Source organism: Thermochaetoides thermophila (genome assembly GCF_000221225.1).
Source record: "Thermochaetoides thermophila DSM 1495 unplaced genomic scaffold scf7180000011812, whole genome shotgun sequence".
Lineage (NCBI taxonomy): Eukaryota > Fungi > Ascomycota > Sordariomycetes > Sordariales > Chaetomiaceae > Thermochaetoides > Thermochaetoides thermophila.
The window spans coordinates 151,929-167,127 of NW_006383028.1; the positions used below are offsets into that span (position 1 = coordinate 151,929).

Consider the following 15,199-nt stretch of genomic DNA (forward strand, 5'->3'; position numbering starts at 1 on the left):
GTGCCGGAGTCGAGAGCATTATTTCTCATTGGCTTAGACAGTATTATCGACTCTCGGGTCTGAGATCTGCGGCTTCGGTTCCATGTACTAGCAAGCGTCTTGCCAGAATCTACCTATTGAGCCACAAGAGTTGAGAGGCAGTCAAGAAGGACGAACCTAAAGCCAAGCCATTATGCACGATTTCACTTAACAAAAGTGTTGCATGCATACATCACTCCGTTGGTGGACGGATTGCCATTCCTGAAGTGATGAAAAACTCTTGACACCTTAAGACACAAAGATGCGGAGAAAAGTAAGCATGAATTCGTCATTTCAAAACCTGCGAGGCATGGGCTTGGAGATTTATGACAATTGTCCTGTTGCCCAGGGTTTTCCTTAGGAGATTGCGCATGCTCTAGGGCTACTTCAAGATCTCTGTTGAGAAACTCCGATTGCCTCATCCCCCCGGAGCCACAAGTAGAATTTGTCTATCTCTACTCAATCCCAAGTTCTCAGGCCAGAGCAGCACTTGTTTTCCACGCGCGCTTGTGGGTTCTTGATCAAAGAAATGATGAAGATCGTGCAAGAGCAGCTTCCATTGTCGTTCGCTACATAGGCTTACCAATAACAACACAAGCAACACGGCCGGAGCTCTTGGGCTTTGCGACGACCGAAGATATCTCTCCAACCTGGATTATCAGGCTGGAGCTCACAGGACTCTCAAGGTGTGGGCACTCACTCCCCCACCAACATCAGACGGGCGTTTGGCGCAGTCCTGGGAGACTTGGCCAAGGCTTGGCTCCTTACTTGCTTCTTGAGGTGAATGTGATGCTCAGGGGTTTTCTTATCGTCATGTTCGGCAGGCGACGGACCGCGGACCGGTCCCTTCAGTCGAGACCCGGCTTAGCGGACACCTAAACTCGTTTCTCATAGGTACCTTAGCAGTTGGTCATTCAACAGCAGGGCCAGATATCACCGGGCCAGGAGCCCAGGACAAAATTTTCTATGGATTTCCCGCACGTTCGCTTCTCGGCTTCTGGTGCCCGTTGCATGGTTTTGATGGAGACTTTCCGCGGATCAAAAGGACTCCAACGCAAGTGGGGTTCCAAAAACGAGGGGTTGTTATCTTCGAGAACTCGTCGACAAGCCCTATCCACTCACTACGTGGATCCATGGAGTGCAGGCTGACGTATTTCCCCTCTTCGCGATTGGCGTTGACGGCGAGCGAACGGTCACTGAACGCAACGCATTTTGCTGCGTCTTATGTTCGCATGCGCTCTCGGATTCGTACCAATTGCCTCTCTGTCTGTCCAGCACTGCCAATGGAAACCGGGCATGTTACTAATCAAAAAAAGAAAAAGAAAACCATTCCGTGTCTGACCAAACGCTCACTCATCACCGATCCTGAAAGGCGACATGAGATGTGGCTGCGATTCGCCCTTATTGGAACTTGGTCAACCGCGCCGATGTTTTGTCGAACGGAAAGTTCCGCGATTTGAGATGGGGCTTTTTTGGCCGGCTGGTCGGAACACGACACCAAGACGGCAGTCTTCGCCGGTACATGATAGTACATGACATTTTAACCCCGCGTCCACGTCGGGCTTTTGTTGCCGCCGTAATCCGTCGGTGAAACCAGAATGCCAACCTGCTATCCATGATCCATCAGATGCTCCCAGTTCACTTGCCAGTTCACATTGCCGGCTTGAATGGTTCTCGTCCAAGCCTTCCATCAAGATAGCAGAGCTGCCACCTAATCCGTACCTGCTTCCGAAACATCGCAATACTTTTGTTTTCAACAAGATCTTAAGCTCAACGCCCGGTGGCTTTTCTTGATGCTTCTCGAAGCCCGGTTTTTTTTTAAAAGGGGGGGGGGTTTCAACAGCGCGAGCTCTTCGGAAGCCCTCATGGTTCGAGTTGATTGGCCGATGCCCAGCTGCATGCCGCCAAGATCGAGACGTTGCAGTGCCAAGACGCAAAGAAAATGCCTAGAAATCCAGAAATTGTGGAGTCTGTGGGGATGGAACGGACACAACCTTAACAGCACCGCTTCACACTCTTTCACATTTTGGTTAGCTGGTGCTGTACTCAACGAAAAAAGAGGTTGGTTGTATTTCGGTCTCAATCAGCATGAAAACAAGCAATCCATGTACTGCAACTGCGATGACTCGAAAATTGCGACATTCTGGGGCTGGCGCGATTTTTTTTTTTCAGGAGTTGCAAGGCTGAGCACCCTGAACGTGCTAACAGGCCTACGTTTAGCCCTGACTGGTCCGTGGGAAGTGGAGCTGGTGGGCGCCTTGTTCATCTGCCCCTGGCAAACAAGAAACGTAGAAACTTGCAAACAGGCCGGAGCTCGGAGCGACGTGAAGTCCGACAGCGTGTAAAATGACAAATACCAGCGAAATTCTGATGCTGATTGTGTCGACGTATGCCGTGGCTGAGATATGCTCCTTGGTATTAGGATGGAATTCGCTACCTGCAGGAAAACAAATAGCATGTGTCCTGATTCTACTAGTCTTTGTCCTTATCTCGCTTCCATGTGCCAGTAATGAAGAGAGCACCCTTTCGACACCAAGCCTAAGAGACTCGGCCTGATGTTGTGATGGATGTGGCTTTGCAAGCGCGGCATGACGAGCACATTGCGTCGCTTTCCTCCTTGGGAAGGATCCGGGATACGGAATACGGATGGTACCTTGGCCCGTGGTTGTGAGAGGAACTTGTGCTCTTTTATCCTGCGGTTCTGTTTAGACACCGAGCAGGTTCGGGCCGGTTGAACGTGGCTCAGCTATGGATTTACATAAGAAGGAGGTGGTGGTGTCCATGGTTGTTGTGAGGCTTTGTATCTTCAGCAGCAAAACCGTGTTGGCAATTGCCTGATAATTCCTCACGGTACGACACACTCGATTGCGAACTTGACAGGTACCCAATCCCTTGGTCTTGGGAACTTTTCGGCGCCATTGCCATCGGCGTGACGGTCAGCACCGCAGCAAATAACTATATTTACTGACGATAAGAGCTATCCAAGGGCTGTTTCTTCCACTGACTCTCTAGTTGATATGTCAAAGCCAGATAGATGATGCCGATCGGTCGGTGATCACATTGACATCTCCCATGAGTACTGCCCCGGTAGATCTAGATGTAAACACGATACAGCAAAATGTTGTGATACCTGCGTGACCGAGCCGCATCATGGAGTTTACCCTGGCCCATGAAACACTGCACGAGGGAACCCATCTCCGTATAAAAGGAAAATCAGGCGCTCTATAGATGATAAGGGGGGAGATCAGGTGTCAAGCACGTACTCTACCGCGAGGAGATAGGATTTGAAGATTTAGCACCATATCAGCCCGGGTAATGAGACCAGAAAGTCCAAAAACCCCTGAATCCAAGCCCCCAGTCTATAATCCTACCGACTTCACTGCCACTATGACCCCGCATGTGCCCGGACCTGCACATGTGATTACGTACTTCTTCTGTCTTTCTCGTATAACTCAACCAGTCACATATGGTCAATACCAGAATGGACGAGAATCGAGACCCTTGTTTAAATCAAGTTTGTCTTGAGGCAAGGCCATATAAAATACGGCTAGTCTATGCGCATGTGCCCTGTGTGTATGTGTAAACCCAACCCAGCCCAGTCAAAAGTCCATGCATCCCCTTCATTGCGCCGTATTGAAGCAATAAAACTCCTCCCCAATGCCAGAAACCATGATAAGATGATAAGCGTGCCGTGTTTACCCAAAATGAAAACCACGCCACTCTCCCCCCCCTCTCCCCCCCCCTCCCTCCCTTTTGTATGTTTGCCGCGAACCAATGTACATACACGCTTTTCAAGCACATCACACCCCCTTTTCATGGGTAATAATCTCAGAACTGCATCCCCACCACATCTGCTTCATATATCCCGGGGCCCGAGAAAATCATTGGGTCGCCGCTGCCCAGCATCACCTCAGATGGCAGCGCATCGGCAGAGCCCTGGTCGGCCTTGATCAGGCCGCCGTACGTGGCCGCAGAGTCCAGCAGGCCAATGCCGCTGATACCACCCAGCCCCATTCCCATTGCAGCGGCAATTCCGCACTGCTGCGTCTGCGCCTGCTGTTGGTGCATTTGAGTCTGGGTGAGCATGGTCATCGTCGACAGGAAGGCTGTCGCTCCGGAGGGATATTGGTGTTGTTGTTGTTGTTGTTGTTGTTGTTGTTGTTGTTGTTGTTGTTGTTGTTGTTGTTGTTGTTGTTGTTGTTGTTGTTGCTGTTGCTGTTGTAACCTCTGCTGCTGCTGCTGCTGCTGCTGCTGTTGTTGTTGTTGTTGTTGTTGCCACCCTGTAGGAGTAGGAGGGAAACCCAAGGCATTGGTATGGGGAGAAAATTGTGGATCGGGCGACTGCGGATGTGATCGAGACTGGGGGTTCATATCGAACTGGTCGTAGCATAGGCTCGCTGGCGACATGCTCAGAGTGCTGGAGGTGCCGGTACCGAATGCGGCTTTGCGGTAGTCGTAATCGTCAAGGTCGAAATCGGACTGATCTAGGTCGGAAGCAGCAGAGGAGCTAGCACGATCTGGATGATCATAGAAGGCAGTGCTGTTGATGAGAGCGCTGGCCGTCGTGCTGGTAGATTGCGTTTCCTGGCCGTTGGAAGCGGGAACGGAAGTCATGGATTGCATATTGGTGGTGTTGCCGTTTTCGGCACTCGTAGCGGACGCGGCCTGCGCCTCCTTCTTCTTTTGCTGCTCTTCCAGCTGTCGTGCCAGCTCGGCCATGCCAGCCTCATCCTCAGGAAAGACGGTGTGAGGGGGAAGGTCCATGTCATTGTTGGGGCGAATGCAGCCGAGCATCTGGGCGATGTTGTGGACGATGGGCTGGTCGCGGTCATTGAGCCCGGGCTCGCCCAGCTCCCAGGGCTGTCCATTGCGAACCATAGCATAGAGCTTGTGGATGGTCGCCACCAGGGCGAACTGCGAGTTCTCCAGCACCTCTGCGTAACCCCGCGGTATTTGCTTGTACTCGGTTTTCTTCCGAGTTCCTGCAGTGCAAATTTGGCAGTCGTCTATGCATTTCTTGCAGGGAAACTCTCCATTGCACTAGTCGTGGTCCATGTCAGCGGGAAAATGATCATCGGCCAGTTGTCGATCACATCATATCATTCCAAGGGTTGTCTAGGTATGTAGCTTGGTACCTTTGTCTTTTTGGACCGACACCTCTCACAAGCCTTCCATACTCTCTTGTGTCTGCCATCGGTGTGGTGTGTTACGGGTCTTGTTTCTTGGAGAGGAGAAGGAGGATGGCTCGTCCTCTTCGACCCCCGATGGACTGGCTTGACTGTCTTGGACATGTTGTGTGATCGTTTCATTGATGATGTCTTTGTGGTCATGTCCTCGCTTGGCGGCGTGGGAATACTGTCCATGGTAGGCAGGCAAAGAGGGAGGGCGGAAAGCTGGTCAGCGAGAGGAGAGTTCTGCGCCTTAGAGACTGGGTCTAGATGCTGGTGTAAGAGACTCGATGCCCATCAAAGAGGTGGTGTGACAAGGTAAGGTCGATTGTGTGTGTATGTGTGTGTATAAGGTGACAGGAGAAGAGAAATGAGAAACGGCAGGTTAACCAAAACGGATCTTAGAGCAAAAGAAGCTTGGCTAGGAAGGATGGCTGGATCGCAGTGTATAAGTATACCGACGAAACGTGTTTTTCCCCCCCCCCCCCTCCCCTCAATGAGTAAGAACGCGAGTATTAGCGAGGACAGGGATTTGTAATACGGGAATGGAACGCTGCGAGCAGGGCTGTCCAGGTGGGCTGGAAACGGCAGGATACACTACGTGCGGCTAGGTACGTACATATTGCAGAGGGTGCGTGTGTGGTCCATCATGTTCTGCCGTTCAGACGACCGGGCCACGACGCAAAAAGGGACCACACCGACAGGGAGTCTATGGAGCATGGGGTCAGGATTCGTTGCGAGGGGGACCATGGGGCGTGAGTTGGGAACCTTGGGGAACGGGACCTGGATGAGTGGGTGGGGATTGACGACATCGAAAATGCCATGAGACGAGTCCCATCCATAATAGTAGTAGGAGCTGCCCTGTTATGGCTTGGGTGGGAGACGGAGAGGCGCAATTGGGCTCTGATTGTGGCTTTTACACTGCTTCTTTGCTCTCGTAACTCTTGTTGGTACGGTGGTGTTTTAGCAGTCGACACCTACCTCCTAGACCCGCATATCAGCGTCGTTGTTGATCTGTGCAGATGTACGTACCTACTTACGGAGCATCAAGAGTCGGCCTATTCGTTATGTCCGAGCACGCGCCCACAAGCGATGCCTGAGGCGTCGCTGCTCTTTGGCCTATCAGCCGCTGGGATACTGTGTATCCATCACGATAGCCGTACCTGGTGGGTCTAAACCCAGTGGATCCGCGGAAACTACTTTGTACGTCGACAACAAACTTGAGCCTAGCAGAAGTCCTGGTTGCCTGGGCTCGTGGGCGTGGCTTGAATTGTCGATGCCACAAAAGGCGACGAGCAAACCCACAAAGGTGGGCCCCTGAGCCACTTGCTCCCTCATTCTCGGGCTCTCGCTGCGGTCTCTGATCCGCCATGGTCCCCGAGCTGTAGGACGCCGAATGGTGAACTTACAGCGTGTGAGTGTGTTGACCACGCGGAGAGCGTGCGAGCGAGCTAGCGAGCGCAGTGGCCGGGAATATTAGGAGAGCCTCTGGCTGTCGCTCGCACGCAGCTCACCTCTTCGTTCGTTCATCACTGTCAAGGCCGCGGGCGAGTTTGCGTTAAGGTAGGTACGAAGTACATAGGTACCATTTGCACCGGCAAAACTACCTGCACCCCGGTCACGTTTGCAGGCTGTCGCTGCTGTCAGCTTACTTTTACATTACTTACATCAGGATGAGCTCAACACAACCAAACTATCTATGGCCATGGCCACTGCCACTCAGCAAACGCGGTCGGCCGTCTGTGTCCACAGTAAACCGCAGAGGACATCGCCCAATTGGGTCCCAGGAGCCTAAATAATACGGTCGTCGCAGCATGAAACTGTTGGACTTTTCATTCCTGGAAAAATTTCTGTTACAGAATAAAGGAGAAACTGGGGACGAGGATACGCGGGCGTCGAAGGAAGACGGAGGACAAAAAATTTGTGAAAGCGATGGGGTGCGATAACGGCCGGTTTGTGGAGTCCCCTGGAGGTATGTACCTGTCGTCCCGCAGGACGGCCGTCGGCGTCTACGCGAGCCAAGCGCCGAGGGCCGGCTGAGTAAGCCGCTCTCCGGGTTCTCCAGGTGCTCCTTGCCAAAACGCCACTCTTTTCATGGCAAGAGGCAGATCTTGATCTCGGTCTCGACTCGATCCTTCATTTTGTAAAGAGCAGATCATCTCTAGTCGTCCAGGCACAACCGACTGACCGACCGACTGCTGTCTGGTTACGAAGCAAATCTGCTTTGTTGAGAGGACATCAGTCGCAGACAATCGGTCGGCTTCATCAATGGCCCCGGCCCCGGTTGCCGAACCCCCGACGACAGGGGAGAAAGAACTTTGGGGCGGCGACCCCAGCTAGAAGCGTTGAACCGAACGTGACGACACAGACCCACTACACCTCGCCTTGGCATCAACGCCTATCAAACACGCGAGCAACGACAGCTGCAGCGATCTGTTAAGGGACAGATTGCCGCAGCCGGGCACACTCCCCCCATACGGACTGCCGGTAGGTAGTCTCGCTCTCTCACACATGAACAACTGCAACTTCGTGCACAGGAGTATCATGGAATTGTAAAGAAGCGATGCGTCCAGATATCGACACCAGAGGTTTGATTCGCCGGAGCCAGCAAAGCTTGAACAAGCAGCAACGCAGCGTGCAGACACTATCGTAGGCGGATTGCGTTAGTCAGGCCCAGGTCAGTAGGATCATGGATGTCGGCCGGATCTTGACCTTGCCTTGGCGCGCTTCTATATCGGGATCGGGATATCAGAAAGACAGCAATGACGGCATCGGCAAGCACCGTCTCCCAAGGTTATGGAGAACGGATTACGGAGGCCTAGGTAGGTGCTGTGTACCTAGGCTGTCCTCAAATGACTGGAAAGACGGAGAATTCCGGCCGCAGACGCTTATGTCGGCCTGCCATCAACGGAGATGAGCCTGGATTCTTTGCTATCCTCCTTCCAAAAGAGAACATCAGTGTCGGCACGAGGTTGGTAGGTACCCATGTACATTTAGCTAGAGACTACTATGGCTTCAGGAGTTTCTAAGCGTTCAGGGACAGAAGATCATCAGACCACGCATCTCGTAGGCCAGGGGTTAAAAGCCAGGTGGATCCTGTTCTCGTTTCACCTGGGTGACCATAATGAGGGTCTCGAAGTAAAGATCCGTCAGTCCTGAGCGGGCCCCGTTATGACAACCGAGTCTCCGGCTGTTGAGCCTCAATGTCAACATCATCAGCGTTTCCATGGTGTTTGTGGACAGTGCGGTTTTCCCATGACGCTCAGCAATCAGTCTTAACTTTTGTCAAGACAGGTTTGGAGAGAATTACTGAACTGCGGACTGTTGGTCGTTGTGTTCTTGATCATGCCGCACCTGTGTGCCTATTCCGGTCTCTTCCTTTTTTTCTTTCCATTTCCTGACTCAAACATTGCAGCGAGGACTGGAGCCCAGGTAGCCGTACTGGGAACCTATGGGGTTGGCTGCGTCGCGGAGGTGAAGAAATCGCGAGAATGGAGTCACTGTCGAAGTCTGATCTCAGTGGCTGTCGAAATGGAGGGTCAATAAGGAGCTTTCGATGGATTGTTCTAACTCTCTTCTTCTGCTCGGCAATGCAGCGTCGGTAAAGACCTTAAAAAGATACCAATCCACCATATACCTACCGCAAGAAGTACTCGTGCACCTACCTAGGAGATTACTAGGCATCTATGTCGACCGTAGACGAACCTCACATTACTCAACTGTTTCTCCAAAAAAAAAATTTGCCACCCACATCTAAGATCAACACAGATCTGAGATCAGAGCCTAACTTTTGCTTGGCACCGTCAATCGTTGCGGAAGAGGCTAGAAAGGCGAATGCTTGGCTCTGAAGGCCAAGGCCCGAGGAAATAGCGTGGAGAAGATATCAGTGTTCACCGTGATCAGTGATTACGGGCGATCTTGTGTGGGGTTATTACGATTGTACAGGAAGCTTGGCTCAAAGGTATAGGCAACCAGACCCATGGTCCCGGGCAGGTCGATATGAGAGTGCTAGCGCGATCATGCGAACACGGAGGATAGCGCATAGGGAGCTGTCATCCTCACACCCAAGGCTCAGCTGTTAGAATGCAGGGTTTGGAGAAAACTTGTTCTCGGCAACAAGCCAACTCCGAGGAGCCTGTACAAGTTAGGTACCTCGACAGGTAACCACTAGAATGACACTGACTTTTCATGTTCTCCCCTGGCAGAACGCCCGACGGTCTTTAAATCTGCTGCAACGACTGTCCAGCGAGTTTAAAAAATAAAAGAAAAAAAAGAAAAAAAAATACTAGGCGAGAGGAGTGTGTCTGGTCCTGTTTCTGTCTCAATTGAGAAGGCGCTACAAAATGTCCGTCAACTTCCTATGGTTGAGTCGAAGCTCAGGTAAAGGACTTGAGACGCAGCCCGTCCGCGTCAATTCGGCCTTTGCGCCACGGTCATCAGGGTGTTTCAACAGGCTCTCGGGTAAGCGGTAACAGGGAGGGGGCATGATAACTCCAGCTTCTAGAATACCATATTTTGGCCCCATGGCATCATCCCCCGCGTGAGATGCCAGGACGGCGAGAGAAAGCGTTGAACCAGCCAAATGTTTAAGACATGGGGACTTGCCGTTTAGCCGCTACGTGTCCCGACCTGATGGATACTTCCTTCAATCCAAGCGCTCTGCAAGTGTTTTCGTGAGAATTTCAATGGTCAATGAGTCTCTTCAAAAGCAGAGCTCCTTGCATTCTATTATCGGCATCTTATCAAGGATCGACACAGCGATGTGTCGACTCATACATGAGCGGCGATGACGAAGTTCTCGTCGCTGATCTCGCGGAGCGTGACTATGCCGGCGGTATGCAAGCACACCACCAGGTGTGGATGGTTCGCGAATCGAATATTCCGTGTGTGTTTTAAAACTCTCAAGAGTGCTGAGTTGGGTCTTGTAGCTATCAACCCCAGCGACGGGGGTTGCTCTGTGCAAACCATGGCACAGACACAACGAGTCATTCAATATTCGAATCAACATCAACCTGTAGGCGATCAGTGCGATATCATGCAGGCGGTATAGACCGCGTTCGCCACTCCGCCGATCAGAACAAAAAGCGAAGAATTCAGCCTGCGAGAGGTCGAGCTGAAGACATGGATATTCATGCGCTGTTTTAACAAGCCCCTTTTCCGACTTTTCTCGTGGATAACAAGGCCGAATAGCGAGGGTCCAGCAGGATCTCAATGGAGGACCGCTGTGGAACTGATGTGATGGAGTCGCCAACAGGCGAGAATGTGAGGATAGCCGATGCCCACGCCCCCTTGCTTTCTTGGATTGGCAACAGGGAGTGGAGTAACTAGAGGTCGGCGCTGCCATCGACTGCTCTCTTGCGGCTCGTGGCTCGTGCCGCGGCGGGCATGGAAATGACTTGTGCCCCTGGTTGAGCAACAGTCGAGCGAACCGCGAGGCGGTTTGTTAGGAGGCTGGAGTCGGGCAACGATTTTTGTTGCTATTTTGGCTGATTTCCATAGTGCTGAGCTTCCATTTCTGGCGACATCCCCTATGCAGGATCCGATTTTCGATGTCGAAGTGGCGAATATTGATACCCCTCAACAGCAAATGTGGAAGACAAGAGCCACAGAAATGACTTTACAGAACTGTCTCTCATGAGTGATAACCCGAGATAGGGCGGGAAGTCTCGAGGCCGACGGACCTCCAGGACGGGACTTTAAGACCCTAGGCCGTCCTGGACTCTACTACTACGACGTTTCTCGCCCTCAGGCTGTGCCAAGCTTTTCAATGACGTCATTCCATCGGGAGAAAATGGGTGCGACATAATCAACGGCCCGACACCGACTCCCGCTCCGAGCCGAGAAGACCACACACACCCGTTCAAAGGAGGGTAAAAACCTCAGAACTAGAGTATGGCTGGAACGTGTGAAACGGTTCATAGACCAAAATGAGTTTGTGTTGGAAACACACCTTTGGATAACTTCTATACGTACGTTGAAGCGACGTGATGAAATGCCGTTAGCCCGAGCCTTCAGGAAAAGGCTAGGCGGCACCAGACATCCATCTTGCGTGAACGATCCATCGATATTGGCACAAAGCTCGGGCTTGCTGTACCCGCTGACGCTGCAGAGCAAGAGTGCCCAACGTCGGAATGGAAAATAAAAATGCACATGCTCTCGACCATTCAGACACGAATAGTAAACTGAAGCTATGGTTATGCTCTCAAACTATCAAACTATCAAAACCTTTTTTGAAAATCACTGCGGTATGGGTATCAGCAGACATCATTAATCACTACAGTCATGGCCAGTTAATCTGGTTACATATTCCGTATTGTTGCTGCTTCCCTTCCCCTCGAACGCTCTCTTCAAAGCTTTGATCAACCCTGCCGTCCCGGAACGGTCCGGACGTCATTAGGCATCCTCACCACACATAATGCCTCACAAAACTCTCCCCACTCACCGCTCGTGGCATCCCGAACGGCGTCAACCAGCTCATGGCCGTAATGTTCGCGATAGGCTCGTCGCACGAGCGCCATGTGTCGAGCATCCCAGTGGTAGCGCACCAAGCGAGATGTGACGAGCTCCTTGCGCAGCGGATCACGCCGTGAAGCAGTCAGGGCATGGTGCAGCAGCATGGCGTCACGAAGAGGCTTGTTGATAATGCCATTGAGGACGTGTGCAAGGACTTCGCCCTGTTACCGTGTCAGCACTTTCCCAATGCGAGAGACGAAGTGGTGGATCCGATGGAGGGGAAAGGGGATGGGGAAAGAGGAAAAGGCCACATACAACAAGGTTCCCGCTCTTCTTGAGCGCATCCTTCGCAAAGTTGGCTCCCTTATACGTCTCCTTGTACACACGCAGGACCTCGCGCAGGTGTGCATCGCTGCGGCGGAGAACGATGCTAAGCATGAGCGTCTCGCCGCCCTTTTCCCTCTTGATTACTTCGCGCAGCCGCTGCACGTCGTCGGCCACCCGATCATAATCGATGGGCAACGGCTGCCCGTTGCGATCGACTTCTTCCATGCGCGATTCCTCCAGCACCCACATCACGGCCTTCTTGAATTTGTCCTCCTTCAACTCAGTGCGCAGACAGCACTCGAGGTCGTCGCCGTACTTCTTGTCGCGGAAACCAGCCTTGATCTTGCGAATCTCCTCGTTCGTTCTTCCCATCAGCGCCTCGATCAGCAGTTCGCGCCGCGTCTTGTCCCCGTGATACCAAAAGCTGGCCCAGTAGCCTTCGGACTCCCACCTGCCCAAGGCTGTAGTGTAACACGCCTTCATTAGCTGCTCGTCCTTGTCCTTGAGCCGCATACGGATATGCTTAGCCACGTTCACACCCTTGTTTTCCGGAGCCGTCTTCACCAGCTTTTTGTATTCTGCGCGGAGCGCCATGACTTCTTCGTGCGTCAGCCCCGGCAGGATCTCGATCAGGGGCTCTGTGTCGGGATCGCGCTCCCTGCCCTTGAGCGCCTTTGCCAACCGAAGGGCATCATCGACTGGATCGTGGAACCGAGCCCTCCGTGTCCGCTTCTTCTTGATGCTGCCGTTGCCGCCCGGACTGAGGGCTTCGGCCTCGTCGATATCAGACGCAAGGGGCGAGATAGGCTCGGCTATCTGGCCTCCTGGACTGGTAGGCAAAAGCATCGGAGAAGGCATTGGGGACATGGACTGATAGGTGCCGTGGTAAGCTTCCATCAGCGGCGAAGCCGGCGCCGATGAGGCACTAAGCGAGCTGGAGCCCGTGCGATGGTGCCCAGGGATCTGCAGAGTCAGGTTCGACATGCGTGCCGTAGGTGGTTGCGGCGAAGGGTCGCGCTGCTTCATGGCTGACTTGAGCGGGACAGGACGCAAGGCCGGGCTCGGCGGTGATACGGACAAACCAACACCATGGCCGAGCTTGCTGCCGCTGTCGCGCGGCCCAGGAGTGTTGGTGCGGCTCCCGCTGGCCCGGGGATCCTCTGGTCGACCATAATCATGGGGTTTGGAGTATGCATAGGCATAGGCTTCGGTTCCTGGGGCTGGAGGGGTAGGGGGAGAAGGAGGGGTGTCGACTCGTTCCCGCTCCCGCCTGGACGGCCCGGGCAGTTCGCCATAGGCCAGGTCTTCCTCGAGCTTCTCTTTTCTACGTCGGCGCTCGCGCTCCTTCTCAGCTTCCCTGTCTAACCTGCCGAACAAGGAATCACGCGAGTGGCGTGGTGAGCTGCCAAAGCTGCCGAAGCTGCCGTAGCTGCCATCTCCCACTCGGTCGCGCGAGTCTCTCGGGTCATAGACATAGTCAGTGGCTCGGCGACGAGTCTCATAGTAGGCATCGTCATCGTCGTCGTCGTCGCCATCGCGTGCCCCAGGCCACCTGGTCAGGCGGTCGTACTCGTACGCTACTGAAGTCATGGACGGGTCCTGAAACGAGCCGCTCGTGACTGGGTACGGCGGAAGGGTGTCAGCAACTGCAGAGGCCGCGCGGGGAGAAGGAGGGGGCCGCGAGCGGTAGTCGTAGTCATTGTAATCGCGGGTATAGGCATGATCACCACGGCTGTGGTCACGGCTGTGATCACGGCTGCGGTCACGGTCACGCTCACGTTCCCGATCAGAGTCACGATCGCGGCTGCGATTGTCCCGGGTGTCTCTCTCTATTCTCTCTAGCTCGTCGATGTAGCGAAAGCCCGGCGAGTGCGATCGGGAGGGGCGATGCCCACTGTCATCGACCTGAAGCGACATGCTGGGCGCGATACCAGATGCCACAATGCTCCGTAAAGCGTTCCTAGTAGGGCGCGATGCAGATGCTGTTCGTGTTTGTGGCTTGCGAAGTTGAAAGTTGCGCGGGGGCGCGTGTTTGCTTTGTGCTCTTTGGTTGCCCAGAACCAAAGCTGCAGAAGCGGGGTTGGAAAAAGGTCGCCCAGAAGGCTTCGTCTTAGGTCTCACGCGACCTGCAGCCTTGGGCTGAGTGGTGAGTGGTTCCAACAGCAGGAAGCAGTTGGAGCCTTGGAGGGCTAGAGGGGGAAGATGGGGTTCCGTTCCAGGTTCTTGGCGTGATGGCTGGGAAATGCAGCCTGCAGCCTGCAGCACAACAGATGGATATCTTCACTATGTGAAAACGACAATTATGCCCCGAGATGGAAAAGGGCAAGATGGAAACGTCGCTCAACTGATCGAGGAGGATCTGGGCAGCTCTGAGTAGCCATCCAAACAGGACGAGGTCACAGTTAAGCGGACGGGCCGAACAAATAACAGCGAGCAACCAGCATGGCTGGCGCCTCGCAAGGATGAGGATGGGTATCCAGCCCTCGAACCCACGAAATAATAGCCTTGGAATTCTTAAACCTGCATGTCATGCGGAGCTCGTTAACAAGGTTGGATGTGCCCGCGACCTGTCCGGTGCTGCGATTGTTCTGACCAGGTGACTGACACTACTACATACTTGTCAGTAGCGCAGCCACCGCAGCAGCAACGGTTAGGTAAGCAGGTACAAAATGGACCTTGCAGCGCCGCATAACAGCATGCCCCTGCGCCCACATGCATATGCTCGATTTCCTCCTGTCGGTCGGTCAGTTAGTCTTGCCTGCGGCATGAATGAAACGACGCCACGGGGACTTGGGAGATACAATTACAATATTTCTCCCCTCTCTTTGGTGGCTATTTGTTGCATTCTCCGTGAGCTGAGGAATAGCCGTGATCTTTTGCCTCATCCATGATGTTTTCTAGCCACCGCACCACCCCCTCCCCCTTCCTCCCTTCCGGCCCAACCAACTTATTACTTGTACATACGATCAGTTTATGGCTTACATAGTACCTACATACCGGAGGTACATGATACTACTGCTCGGGTAGAGAGGTATAAGGTAACCCCCCGATGACGTTACCAACTTATCTGTATCCTCAGCCGCGGTTGCTACTCCCCACTCCGAATCTACCCAAACTACTCCTCTGCAGATCCCAGCAACCTAGAAAGATGAACGATGGAACTGGATTCCTGATCGAGAGGCACAATCTCTTGGCTTCGAAGTTTGGGCTGGTGCCAGGTAAGCCAAAGCACT

General features: G+C 53.3%; 2 protein-coding genes across 2 annotated transcripts; both read right to left on the bottom strand.

Annotated features, from left to right (window-relative positions):
- Positions 1 to 3,846: 3,846 nt before the first annotated feature.
- CTHT_0008250 (putative transcription factor) lies at positions 3,847 to 5,381 on the bottom strand (the record flags this gene model as incomplete). Its single annotated transcript, XM_006691292.1, has 2 exons — positions 3,847 to 5,058; positions 5,196 to 5,381. The coding sequence occupies 2 exons, from the start codon at positions 5,379 to 5,381 to the stop codon at positions 3,847 to 3,849; spliced, it is 1,398 nt and encodes a 465-aa protein (XP_006691355.1).
- Positions 5,382 to 11,440: 6,059 nt separating this feature from the next.
- Positions 11,441 to 13,883, bottom strand: CTHT_0008260 (putative calcium-dependent phospholipid binding protein; the record flags this gene model as incomplete). The annotated part of the gene is made up of 3 exons (XM_006691293.1): positions 11,441 to 11,460; positions 11,629 to 11,860; positions 11,955 to 13,883. 3 exons carry the CDS (start codon positions 13,881 to 13,883, stop codon positions 11,441 to 11,443), a joined length of 2,181 nt encoding a protein of 726 aa, XP_006691356.1.
- Positions 13,884 to 15,199: the final 1,316 nt, after the last annotated feature.